Below are 13,774 nucleotides of genomic sequence, written 5' to 3'. Positions count from 1 at the left end.
AGCATGATGTGGGATGATGAATATGGAATTTCTGGTCTTACCTTCTTTGGAGGAGAAGCAGCCTGAAGGGAGCAATAGGTGCTGGTAGGTGGGTTGGGGTTTTTTTGTTCCCTCTTAAAATATGTGTTTATTCACTTTGGGTCTTTTGAAATGGCAAAGAACAGAGATTGTATGGAATGGAGGCATTGCTTTTCATGAATGTAGAAAATACCATTATATTCTGTATTTCAAATGGTTAGGAAAGACATCTGGAGTTAGTTCAGCATCATTTTCTAAGGCATGGAAAAGGGAATGAATCATGATGGTCAAATGTGATAAAAAGCACTAAGAATGTTCTCCATTTCCCCCTTCATTGAGTAGAAGCTTGTCTGAAGATGGAGTTATTTTGTACTTTGAATTCACATTTAACTTCAAACTGGGCTGCTGACTTGTGGGTAAGCCATAAGCATCCCTCCATTGTTTGGCTGAGGCTCTCTATTTGGATGACTTAATTCAAGCTGCAGCTTGTAATTAAAAGCATTTCTCTGTGGCCCTTCAGAAGGGTTCTGGTAGGACTTGGTCAGATTCCACGTGCAGGGATTGGTTAAGGTACCTGGTTTGTGAGCAGTGAGGATGGAAGTTCTGCACTTTGGGTGCTCTGGGGGTGCTCTACCACTGCTCACCCCATTTGTAGGTGGTGAGAAGCAGCTTGTTGGTATTCAGAAATTTGGAGGCTGACTTGGAAGGTCAAGGCTACAAGGAGAATGTGGGAGGAAAGCAAAGTACTAACACTTGGTGTCTTTTGCTAGCTGACATTGTCCAGAAGCAGCTTTTGGGCTGAAAAGAACCATTCTGCTTTCTGCTGGAGCCTTGATCTCCTCCTCTTCAGTTCTTTTGTTCTTGCATATTCTTCTTTGAAATGTGGTCCTGACTTCAGAGCAGGCTGGATTGATGTCTGGCTTCTCCCTTTGATCTGTGACTGCAGCTCACACCTGTGGTGTCTGGAGTGATTCTGCTCTCAGTGATCACAGCACTTCTGGCACTGTGAAAAGGTCCTGTCTGTGTCCTTCAGAGATCAAAAAGGCATCAGGGGAACCAAGGGAGCTGCAGATCTGTAACTGGGTACTTACTCCAGACAAAATCATCATAGAATGGGTTGGGCTGGACCTCTGAAGATCATCCTGTCCAACCTGCCTGCCATGGGCAGGGACATTTTTCAGTAGGTAAAAGGGTTGACTTGAAAGTTAATCTTGCATGAATTCTTTCACAGGAAGTGCCCATTATTCAATAAAATTATGTCTGGAGTAATCTGCTGAACATAATGAGATTGCAGTTATGAAGGCAGTGCTGTTTATCCAACACTTTCACTCTTTGTTAAGGTATTTAATTTCATACTACAGCACTAAGAAGCTGGAAGCAGTCTGGCAGAGTAGCATCAAACATCTCAGTGGTCATGCAAGGGCCTTAAAATATCACCAAATGTGAGGACAGCTCCTTCATTTTTGCTCATCAATATTAAGCCAGCCCTTTTTCTTGTAGCCCACTTTGGCACATGCAATATGCTGTGCTTAGAAAGTGTGGTAGCTGCTCACTGAGAGACCAGAAGGACCTTTTGAGTGGGGTTTTGACAAAAATGACAACTGAAAATCTGATTACATCATTCCTCTGCTCTCCTTGTGGCTGGTTGAGTTCTTGGAGATTAATAGGTACCTCTAACATTTTTTTGTTGTACATTATCTAATCAAGAATGTTATAGCTTGACTGAAGAGCTTCTGGTTTCCAGGCTCTAAAACATCCTCAATGAGCAGCAGACAGACTTACAGGTCCCATAGAGATTCCTCTGCCCCTAAAATATCAAGGGACTGTGAGCTGCAGCTTTGGGTTTCCCTTATCTCACAGAAAACACTGCCAGCCTCTCTCCTATCGTTCCCTAACGGTTCTTAACAGAAAGCCAGAAGTTAAACTTCTTTATAAAACCCAGACAGTCAGAAAACTTGAAGAGAGCCCCAAGTTCTTCTTTAGTTGGGTCCTAAGAAGAAAAGGCTGAACTCCCTGTATTTTCTTTTCTTGCTCTATTTACATGTGACTAGAATACATAAAAACTCTGCACAGATCCTGTCACAGATCTGTACTGGGTGTTTTCCACATTCTTTCTGGATTCCTTCTGTTAGTTGAATAACTCTTTGTGGAAATCCTGTTTCCCCTGGTGTGGGGTGTCCCCTTTCCAAGTCTCCCTTCCTCCCACTCCAAAGAGCACTTCCAGGAGGGGACATGGCCCTTGGGCACCGGGGGAAGGAGCGTGTGGCACACCAGGAGAGGTGCAGGGAATCAGGTGGGTTCAGCCTTAGGAAGAGGAGGAGAAGGCATGATCTTGGTGATCTTCAGCTTCTCCAAGGGGCTGAGGGGAACCTTTGGAGCAGATGGAGCCAGTCCTGTGGCAGGTGCACCAGAGCAGGGCAGAAGCTGGAGCACAGGAAACTCCAGTTGAGTAGAAGGCAAGTTTATTTTACCATGGGGGTGGAACTGATTGTAGAGGTGTTGTGGAAACTCTGTTCTTTGAGATATTCAAAACTTGACAAGTCAGCCTGGTCTCTTCCCACCCGTGTTGCTCTGTGTTCAGGATCCTCTGCTCCTCTGCAGCAGCTGCTGGAGGGTGTTCCTTTGCCAGTATTGGTTCTTTTTAACCTGGTCATGATGAACACATTTGTCATTTTATTTATTTCTTGCAGTTCTGGAGGCAAAATAGCTGCTCAGTAGTTGAGGACAAGTTATTAAATCCCTTTTTTTGCCCAAGGAGTGATGCATCCTCTCTGGGTCTGTGTGATGGCATCAGACACTGACCTGGAGGCAGCAGTGAATGTGCACAGTGGTTGTACCTGAAACACCTTCAGTAATGATCTGGAAGAGCAGCCCCATTATCTGATATTGGAAACCTTAACCCAAAGTGATGCTTTCAAATAAAGCTCCCTTCACCTTCGTTTCATTTGGAGATTTTAGAAAAATGGTTTTAGAGAGTCTTCCCCTTGGCAAATGTAGATTGCATGAGCCCAGTGCTAAAACCTACTGAGAGTTGTGAAAACATCACCTGGTTATTAAATATGAGTTAGGACTTGCCACACAAGGAAACTTATTGATATAATTGCACTGGTGTAATTATGCTCAGGTGATTTACTGTGTTGACAAGCCCTTCCATGCAACTTGTTTGGCCCCTTCTTATTTAGCAACTCATTAGGCCTCTGAGTGCACATTAAAATTGCATAATTCTTTGCTAAAAAATCTCCAATGTGCAAATTTCATGCTGACTGGCAGCACTTCCAGCATGCTGAGCAGGCCAGCAGTTAAGCTTTAAAAAATGGTGAAAGACAAAAGAAATGGATGCTCCAAGTCTGAGAAATGGTTAATGGAGCACATGGTGCTGGAAAACCATCATTGCATAATCGTGTGGATTTTAGAGTGGAAGCTTGTCAAAGTGTGTGGCTCATTCACACCTTTTATAGACTAGGAGTGGCTTGGCCTGCTCACTCCCTGAGTCACTTTTATCTCTGATTTTGATCCTCAGTAGTGTGCAGGAGTAAGAGCAGCCAGCCTTGTGTTCACAATAGTTTTCAATTTGCAAAAGTTATTTTTACTAACACAGCATTTCTGTGATTATCCAAGTTTCCTCTACTGCCACCTTTCCCCCCCTGTCTTTTGACAGAGTAATTTTGCTTGATTGCTAATTTTATTTCATAAAACTGCCACAAGACTGTTATTTTTCGATATCTGTCTTTTCCAGATTTTTTTGGTGGAAATTGCTGCTTTTAAGATTGATAGCTATGAACATTTTGTTTATGTAAATGGGATGAATTATAATAGGAAGTCTGGTTTCTTTCCTGATAAAAGTAAGCTTAAAGACAGCATGTGAGGACCTCATTATTCCACACCCAGCTCACCTTAATTCACACCTTGAAAATGGGGCTCTTGATGGTCTCAATCATCATATCAAGGTTGAAATGCTCTCATTATTCATTTTATCATCTGGCAAATGAGTGAGGAGCTTCCAATTCTTACCCCATGGATGCTCCAGTTTATTAGGCTTTCATCTTTTTTCTAGTCCCTTCTTTCCTTGACAGAACTTGAAAACTGAAATCCAGGGATGCAAGTAGATTTTCCAATGCTTTGAAAACTGTCTCCAGAAGCAGCATCTGTGTTCATGAAGGTATCTCTGCATGAATTTTGGCAGGTTTCCCTGGGCAGGGCATCACCTCCAGCTCAGATGGCCAGTGCTGTCCTCTGTAGCACCCCCTCACCTGGTGCAAAAGCTTCCTAATAGGAACCTTGGCACTAAGGGAAATATTCCTGTATTGATAGAGCTTCTGTCACATTTCAGAGTGAGTGAGTGATGGGGATTCTGCAGGGGTGTTTGAACAGGGGCAGCTGAATCACTTTGAATGCAGCAGTTGTGCCTCCTGCTCAAGGCTGAAAGCTTCTATCATGCTTTGATAGGGGGTCAAGCCTTATTTCTCTGTTCCGTCAGCACCAAATCCAGCATTTTGTGATTCTACCCTTACAGCTGCTTGCTGCAGTAAGTTCTACACCAGATAGTTTGATTTTGCTCTCTTAATTGGAGGCAGTAGTCCAAGAAGTGAATGCAGCTGGGTGTCTGCAATATTTGGTGTTTGTCCCCTGGAGCTCAGTTCCCATCCCTGGCACATCCGTGTCTGTTTCAGGCGGCACAAACGTGGGCTGAGCCCTTATCGGGTCCCTGCTGCTGTTTAATAAACACTGCTTATCTCCTTGAAGCAACACCCTGCCCTCAATAAGTTTTGCCTTGGGAGTTGAGCCAGAAATAACTTCCCCCCACTCTCTCCCCCTTTTTTTTTTTTTCTTTAATTGGGTCGTAAAACCCAAATAATTGAAAAAACTGTTCAGGATGGAAATAGAGGGTGGCAGTGGTCCTGCTTTCTGGGCAGCTTGGTGCTTTTTTATCTCTGTGAGTCATGCAGGTTATAAAAATGCCTTCACATCTTTCCCCAGGAATCTGTGCTTCTCTTAGCATTTCATCTTAGTCTCAAAAATGGGGCTGAACCCTCGCTTTTATTCACTGTTTGTCACTGAAACTGCAGTGGAGGAATGCAGTGGGGTTGTTGAGCAACATGTGTCCATGTTGGTCCCTGAACATTTACAGATATGGCTTTGTAATGCCCCTGTGAAGCATTAAACAATCCCATTTTAAGACACAGGGAGGATGTATTGCTTAATTACAAAATTTCTTAATTTGGCATAAATAGCTTGTGGGGATGTGTGTCCCCTTCCACCATGTTTCTCTTTGTACTTCCAATATCTAAGTGTAATTTTTTAATCATTTTGAAAATTAGTCATTATGTACAAAATATGGCACAGAAAAGGAAGAACAGTGGAATTAGGATGTGGCAGTAGATACAGAAATGTTAGAAGGCATAAAAATCATTGGGAAAGAGAAGGGAAATCAATATATTGATAACAGTTGGCCAGGTGATAGTGGAAGGCAATGTGGAATGCAGAGTGTGGATAACAAGAAATGGAACTGTTAAAATACAGGAGCCTGGACAGAAAATTAAAATATTTTATAATGGGTGGTGTTATGGGAATCATGGAAATACACAAAAATCACAGAATAAAGTTGATGACTAGGACATAATTTTCAAATGGGAACGTTCTGTTACAGAAGGATGAAAATAGAAATGTGTGCAGTGGTGATCTGTGGAGGGTTCAGCACATAGTGACTGAAAATGCCTGTGGGAGACAGATTATTTTAAAATTTTAGAGAGGGGGGTGGAAGTGATGGCAAACAGGATTCTGGAGGAGGAGAGGTGGCTGCTTTGTGCACATCCTCTTGATCAGATTTGGAGGTAGATCACAGAAACCTTTGGTGTATTGCAGGTACAAATATTTGTGGGAGGTTTTTTTCTGCCACTTCCCAGCTGTAGTGGCAGTGCTGTCAGTAACTCTGTCAGGTGTCCTGTCCACAGCAGAGGATTCTTTCCACTGAGTGGCACAGCCAGTGGGAATTTGTCACACCAAACAGGGGCTATGGTGACAGCAGGGCCACCTGAGCGAGTTAATCACCATCAGAAAAATGGGAAGTCACCAGAGGGGGCCTGGAAGTGTTGGGAAAAAAAGAAAATTGATGTCTTAGGAATCAGGATGTGTAGGAATTTAGAGAAAATAAAGAGCCAAGGGTTGAGCAGAATCAGTGAGCTGTGTTTTGTCCTGCCTTGAGGGATGGAGGTGGGTAAGGTCACAGGCAGATGGGCTGCTCATGGCAAGGCTGCCTTGCAGATGAGAGCTAAGGTGATGTTTGGCTCCATTTCTCAGGGCAGTTGTGGACACTGCAAGAGCCATGTGGATGAATAATACTAAAATAAAAATTGCTATATTGCCATTGAAGGCAAAACTGAAGTACTGAAACATGAAGTTTTAGGTTATGGAAATGCAGATCTTCAGCAAGAAGTGACTTTAATGTGTTGACTGTGTTAGTGTAGGAGAACCACAGTGTTTAATGGCAATGTTTATAAAAGGGAGGGAAAATAAGGAAATTGGATTTCAGTAGCCTGAATTAAAAGAGTGGATGCATAGAATGTGTTTGGGAGACAAGATCAGAAACAAGATTTTCAAAAAATAATAACAAACCCCTCTATCATTTTCCCAGTGCCAAATCTTATTAAGTATTTGGTGCTTGGGGAAATCAGTGCTGACTGTTAGGAGGATGGTAAAAATAGGGAGAAACACATGAGTGGGAAACTGGCCATGGGAAGTGTTGAGGGGTAGAGTGGGGAATTGATGTCACTAATGCTGGGAATGGGAATGGTCTTATCTCATTAGCATTAAAATGAAGGGTTCATTATGAAATGTTCATTAGCAAACATTGCATAAATGTTAGGAATAAGTATGTGAAATTTCATCAGGGGTATAGGAGGCATTGTCAGGAGAATCTGAGCATCATTCAGAAAGCAGCAGGTTAATAGATATGGATTAGAAAAGTTGATTTATTAAAGACAATGTAGCTGGGAGTTCATAGGGAATTGGGAGATGATCATAAGCAACTGAGATGGGTGCACATGCCCTGAGTGGTCACTTTACAAGGCAGTGGTGCAGCAGGCAAAAGCAGTTTAGGGCTCATTAATCTGCCTTTCCAGTTGAGAGGTGGAAGTACCAGTGTGGTTATCACTTTAGTCTTCTCCAGGAAAAGTCACTGGAAGGATGAGAATGATGAAGTCTGATTTTTAAGCAGAAGGAGTATAGCCTAAAATTTAGTATTAAATGTGTATTTGGTTTAAATCTAGAAGTACAGTCAGGAGTACTCAGAATGAAGGCCACTGACTATAACCTGCCATGAATAAATAAAAATGGAAGATGTTTTCTGAGCATTAGAGAAAGTGTGGAAAAGTGGTGACAGATTTGTTAATGAAGGGATGTGAATTGTTTCTGGTGCTAGCAGAGAACTGAATTTGATAATCTTGAGAAACCACACCTGGATTCTTACATAAGTAATGAGAAAGCTCCTGGGTTGTTTGACATGTGAAGATTTTGCTGCAAGTTGTTGTTGCTCCAGAGCACAGAACACCTGAGCACTGAGGCTGCAGAAGTTTTGAATACTCAAGTTGGTACCTTGCACACTTCTCTGAGGATTTCTAATGGACTTTCCTGGAATGAAACAACAGCAAACTGCTTTTGTGTTTCTGCTTCATGCAGTCTGAGCAACAGCTGATGTTTGAGCTCAAGAGTTGAGCACAGCAGCAGCAGAGTATTTGCTCTGTTTTCTGTGTGAAGGAAGGAGTAGGATATGGTTCAGTTCTTATACAGGATTTTGTAGAGAGCTGCAGCATGGAGGAAAGTGGTGGAAACTCCATTTTATAGATGTTTGCACAAATAAATGTGGGTAGATGTGTTTTAAAATGAAGATTCTTCCATTCAAGGAGGAGCTTGGTTCTTGCTTTTCTGCTTGGTCAGTGAAATTCCTACCCAGAGGACTTGTTGTATAGGAAAATACAACTGATTTTAAGGTGGTTTTTTTTCAGTAATTGGGGCTATGAAATACAACAAATTGTGAACCAGCATGAGAAAGAAAGAGAAAACAGAATTCATGGTCTCCTAAAAGCTGGGTTTGGGGTTTTTTAAAAATTTTTTAGGTTGTTTAAAAGGAGTAATGGTTTAAATGTGGTGGGCTTCACTGATCCAATAGCCTGTACATTTGCTGAAATGTCAATTTGAGACAGCTGATGGCTAAGTTGTGCTTTCTCTCTTTTGCAGTGCTCACACCTCCTCCCCCACTGCCACCACCAATACAGGGATATGCCTTTAAACCTCCTCCTCGACCAGATTTTGGCACTTCTGGGAGAACAATCAAACTGCAGGCCAACTTCTTTGAAATGGACATTCCTAAAATAGATATCTACCATTATGAATTGGATATAAAGCCAGAAAAATGTCCTAGAAGAGTTAACAGGTAACACTGTCCTTTGCCTTTCCTCAATTTATTTGCAGTCTTGTTTTTCTTTGAAAAAGCTGGAGCCAGGTGCCCTCACTGGTGTCTGAAAAGATGTCTGGCTTTAATCAGTGATTGTACTGATCACTTCAATTAATAGGATGTGTATATACTTTGTTTTTCCTTCCAAATCTTTACTGGGATTGATTTTTGTCAGAATCTTAAGATGCTGCTGATTGAAGCCACTGGTGGCAGATGGATAAGCTGTATTAGCTCTATTGAAGCTGGGTCACTATAAGCCAACTTGATAAAAATGATTTCTTACTACCTAAATAAGGTTAAATATTGGAGTGTAATTGGCTGAAGTCCTTCAGCAGGGAGCTGGTGGTCCCAGCTTGTTTTCCCACCTTTCCCTGCTCACAAGAGGAGGCAAAACCCATTTGTTTGTGGGAGAGGATTATGGAGTTACTAAAGCAGCTAAGAAATTATCCTTCATCAGCAGATTCTGTGTAAGGGAAAAGCATGCTCCTGAAAGAGAGAGCAAGGTGGAAACAGGGCTCAGCTGTCCAGGGAAACAAGCAGCCAGGTCTTGCATTTGGCACCTGTGCCCTGTTGGAGTGTGCAACTTCATTGACTTGAAAAAGGAGCAGCCTTGCCAGAAGTGAAACTTGAGAATGAGACTTGGCACCAGCTGGAAACCACAAGTGTCATCATCATAACTACACCTTGTCTGTAGAGGATTGGAATGGCCTGTTTATATATTCAAGAGCAAAGCCTTGCCTTGTTAAAAAGGTGACATGGGTGGAACCAGCTGTCATGAGAATAAACAGTGTGGAGTCAAAAAAGCCACCTGAAAGCCACGGTTTTCCTACTGTGAGTTAATAAACCTGAGGGCATTCTCCATTGTTACACTGAGGAGTTGGTAATGATAGTGTTCTCACAAAGCAGCATCACTATGCTTTGCTGCCCTGTTTTGGTTTTTTTTTTTTTTTTTTTTACTTCCTGTGGTGATCTATTATTAGTTTAATTTTTCAGCTAGTCAAGAGCTGAGGTTAATTTTAAAAGCAAACACCTTTGTTAAGTGCATGAAGCTGAACTCTCTTCTTGCCTAAGGGCAGCTGCTGATTTCCCTGAGATGCTCTTCCTGCACTGGAGCACTGCAAAACACTTGGAGCAGTCACTTCTTTCATAAGGGGAGCTGTGAGAAATTTGCTGTCCTGACCTGCTGTCCCTGCCACCACTCCAGCTGTGCCAGCTGCTGCTGGCTGATCCAGATCTCCTCTGCAGCTCCTTCTGTGTGAGCACCTCCCTTACATCCAGTGTGGGGGTGCTTGCCACAAAACCTAAAGCAGTTATTCTCACTGGAAAGGCAGATTCTGTTCAGTGACAAGTTCTTCCTCCAGTGCCTGCTGATGGCCTGCTCTGCTTGGGCAGGTTAGTCCCTGCTCTTCTGTGGTGACAGGAGCAGGTTCAGGGGTACACAGGTGAAATGCCTTTTGCAGTCAGCAGAGATGCATTCAGCAGTGGTGTGCTGGATGTTTCTCAGGGCAGTGTGGTAAGAATACAATTTGAATTCACATATTAAAGTGTGGTTTATTTCTTTTGAGTACTTACTGATCTGTTCTGTAGATGTACCTGTACTCACCTGCACCCGGGTTTTTGTGAGCTGTGACCTATGTCTATACATGTATTTCTGTGTGTGCAAATATATATTCATATATATATATATATATATATATATATATATTCAAAGATCTATATCCTATATATATATAATTATGCAGATGCACATGTAATCCAATTCTGAATGATGTTTTTTTACACCTGCCTTACATGTTTCTATATTTTGGTTATATAATTCACATGTATATAGTAAGTAGCTTTTATCATTGCTTTATGTGATACAGCCTCTAGAAAGGAGAAAGGGAGGTTTTATTTTTTGCTCTACTCCCTCATGTGTGTCAGCTTTGTTCTTCAGTTTTACTCCAGTTGCACTGTGACCCTGCAGACCCCACTGCAGGGTGTATCCACTGTAGATGCAAGTTCCACACTGAGACATGAGCTGGAGCAGGACTGGAAGAACACAGCTGGGACAATGTGCTCCTGAATTAATACAGTCTGGCTACCATTCTGTGCATAAGGCAGATCAGTTTGGGTAGTTGGGCAGGCAGAGTGGGCAATGGGAGTTTAGTTCTGCACTCTGGGTGCTCTCAGTTTAATTTTTGAGGATTTGTGCAAGATGAACTCTGCCTGCAGTTGCCATCCCAGGGTTCTTGGTGAGCTTGCATGAGCTGGGTAGAACAGTTGTCCCAAGGAGCTGAAGTTAATGAAGTGGTAAATAACTCTTCTCTTAACTCTGCATGGGGAAAATAACTTATTTTTCTTAAAAATATCTCCACCCACAGCTGAGAAACACCATTGCTAATTGTGGAGGTGGTTTGAAGCTTGAAAACATATATCAAGTGGAAGTGTTCATTTTTTTATGTAAAACAGTTTACAAATGGAAGAACTTGCTCAGGAAGAGAGTGGGGTTTCCATGCCTAATCTTAAGGTTGAAAAATACCTCCTTCCTCCCAGTTTTGTACTTATTCAGTCACACTCTGCAGATCTGAGGCAGGTATTACTGGGTCAGGTTTGATTCATGCTTTGCAGGAGATCAGAGTTCCTTTCAGTGGCCACATTTTAAGATAAACCTTGGGACACAGCAAAGAAATTGCCAATTAAAACAATCTCAGTTCTTTCCTTGAGTGAGTTCAGTTTTGTCTCAGATTTTGCAGCACTGTAATCCCTACCTGAGTGCTGGGGTAATTCCCTTGCCAAGTCAGGGTGCATGAGCAGTCACCTGCAGCCTCTGTGAGCTGGTGTTGTCAGCAGTGCTGGGGGAGCAGTGGTTTCCTTTCTGTGCCACTTTAACCTCCCTTTTACCCCTGATTGTGTGTTGAGATTGCAGCCTGCAGATGGATTTTGGGTAGTACAGGTACACTGAGGGATGTCTCTGGGACATTGGGACCAAAAGACCTTTGGCATCAAAAAATGTTATTGTTCCAGCTGACCTCTCACTGACTGCTGAGCTGCTTTGGATGACCAGTGTGTAAACACTGTGGTTTGACAGGAGCTGTGTGAGTGGTTTCCCTGTTCATACAAAAATGGAACCTAATTCCAGCTACTTTTAAGTGAATGTGTACTGTTAATATTCACAGCTTCACTGAATCCATATACCCAGTTTTGTTGGATGGATCCCAGTTTTGTTTGTATGAAAAAAATTGCATTTCAAAATTATTTTTCTCAGGGAGCTGCAAAACATTTTGCTATCATTGTTGGCATAAACTGTTGTCCTGCCAATGGGGGCTCTAAGCTGGGATAATGATATTTTTGAAAGCTTCTCAAGCTGCTGAGCTTTTGGTCCAGGGTCCTCTGCAGGAAGGGCTGAAGGACAGGAGAGCTGAAGCCTCAGATCTATCAGGCACTTCTTGTTTTGAGCTTGAGAGAGCACGAGCTTTCACTTCACCACTTCCAGTAGGTCACACAAAAGAGGAAAGAAAGTTTAAATCTGAAAAAAACCCTAAAAATAGCAATTTTTAGAAAACAGTTTAGTCTGTGGAAAGGTTGCTTTCAGTTCAGATCAGTCAAACAAATCTTGCCTTTAATGGTCAGGAGTGGACAACCCTTTCATTTACCTAATGCCTCTGTTGGTAAGTATAGTACTTGTCTGCCTCTTAACATTCAAAGTAAAAAGTTGGATTAACTTAATCTTTTTGCATTTTCAGAGAAATAGTGGAGCATATGGTTCAGCACTTTAAAACCCAGATTTTTGGGGATCGCAAACCAGTGTTTGATGGAAGAAAAAACCTTTATACAGCTATGCCACTTCCCATTGGGAGAGATAAAGTAAGTTTTAAATAGAAAAAAATCTAGAGATTTCAATGTGGTATTTTCAGAATATTTTTAATAACTAATAGAAACTGATTTTCTGTTTCTGATTTTCTGTTTGTGCAATAAATGTCTCTATTGTTGCCACTCTGTTTTGCCTGGACACCATTGTGAGCTTGCTGCTATCCCAGTGGTCACCCCCTGTTCTATATCCCTTCATTCCTCCCTCTCTTTCTCCCCACTGGTGTGGTGTCTGCTGCTTTAGGGAGCTGGATCAGCTGCCCCAGACAGCAGAGTGTCTCCAGAGTGGCACTAGGGAAAAAGGGAGAGCACAGCTGAGTGTGGGAGAGAGTAGGGAAAATACTGCTCTGGGCAGCAAGAAGCTGTTGTGTCACCTCACTAATCTCATCAAGGCCCACTCTAAGCTTATTCTCACTATCAGTAGCTGAAAGAAGCTCCTCCATCTCTCTGTTGCCTGTATTGGAACTTCTCCTCCCTAATCCTCGATGACTGAGAGCCAAATTAATTTACACTGAACAGGTTAAGACCTGCAATCTTTGCCCTGGGGCAGCTGGAGAGGACAGGGGTTGTGTTTGCCAGCTCCTGGTGGGGCAGTGACCTCTTTGGGCTCTGGTTGTGGCTGCTCCTGTGCCCAGTGACTGCTGGAGTGGAAGGGACTCTGTTGGAGCATGCAAACACGCAAGCCCTAGTAAATAATTGAGCCTATGCATCTGTGATCTCATAGCAGATTGAATTTTCTGTGCCTTGTTTTCATTCAGGGAGGGCACAGTTGTTCTCTCTGGTACTGCAGTAGTTCTCTTCTGCTGGGGGTGCACAGTTACAGGCACAGTTACTGTTCTATCTCCAGCTTTAGACAAAAATAAAACATAAGGAGGAAGAGAAATACAGAGAAATGGCCCTCTGAAATTCAGCAGCTATGGAATAGTTCAGGCTGTTGTTTGCTGTCTCATGCTGGGTGCCTGTGCAGTGCTTGTAGTTAATAGTTCTGCCTGAATCAAGCTCTTAATCTCATATGTGTAATTTTTATTTCCTCCCAATCTGTTTAAGTGAATGCCATGCAGTAAAGGTCAGACTCTACTCCAGTGTTAATTACTTTTCATCAACTGATAAAGGAATATCTGGGAAACTATAAAGGAATCACTAAAAGTCTTAGTGTTTTTTTCCCCTTGCTTTCACATACAATATTCCAGTTCCTACAGGTTTGACACACAGGACTGAAAAGTATTTGCAAAGGTGGAAGGATGCTTGATGAGTCTCTTAGGGGTTTGAACAACTCTGGTTGTATGCAGAGTTGCCTTATGATACTTCACAAATTATGAGTGAATAACAGTTTACCTTATGACAAGTATGAAGTTCCTCATTTAATAAGTAAAGTTAAATGAGAAATGGTTTATTTATACATGATAAACAGAGATCAAATTAATCCTCAGATCTAATGAGGCTTCATGAGATGCATGT

At 42.2% G+C, this 13,774-nt stretch overlaps 1 protein-coding gene across 2 annotated transcripts in view; it reads left to right on the top strand.

The window, feature by feature from the left end:
• The window catches only part of AGO2 (argonaute RISC catalytic component 2), a 58,325-nt gene that overhangs the window by 8,840 nt on the left and 35,711 nt on the right, over positions 1-13,774 (top strand). For both annotated transcript variants that reach the window (XM_071421865.1, XM_071421864.1), the window contains exons 2-3: positions 8,251-8,446; positions 12,193-12,313. In XM_071421865.1, coding sequence (XP_071277966.1) covers positions 8,251-8,446; positions 12,193-12,313 — 317 coding nt within the window. The remainder of the gene's footprint in view (positions 1-8,250; positions 8,447-12,192; positions 12,314-13,774) is intronic.

The sequence above is a fragment of the Agelaius tricolor genome, unplaced genomic scaffold (assembly GCF_023055355.1).
Source record: "Agelaius tricolor isolate 1412-34295 unplaced genomic scaffold, bAgeTri1.0.p SCAF_2, whole genome shotgun sequence".
NCBI classification, from domain to species: domain Eukaryota; kingdom Metazoa; phylum Chordata; class Aves; order Passeriformes; family Icteridae; genus Agelaius; species Agelaius tricolor.
The sequence above is the reverse complement of the archived record's forward strand: the minus strand, read 5'-3'. Positions and strand labels throughout refer to the sequence as shown.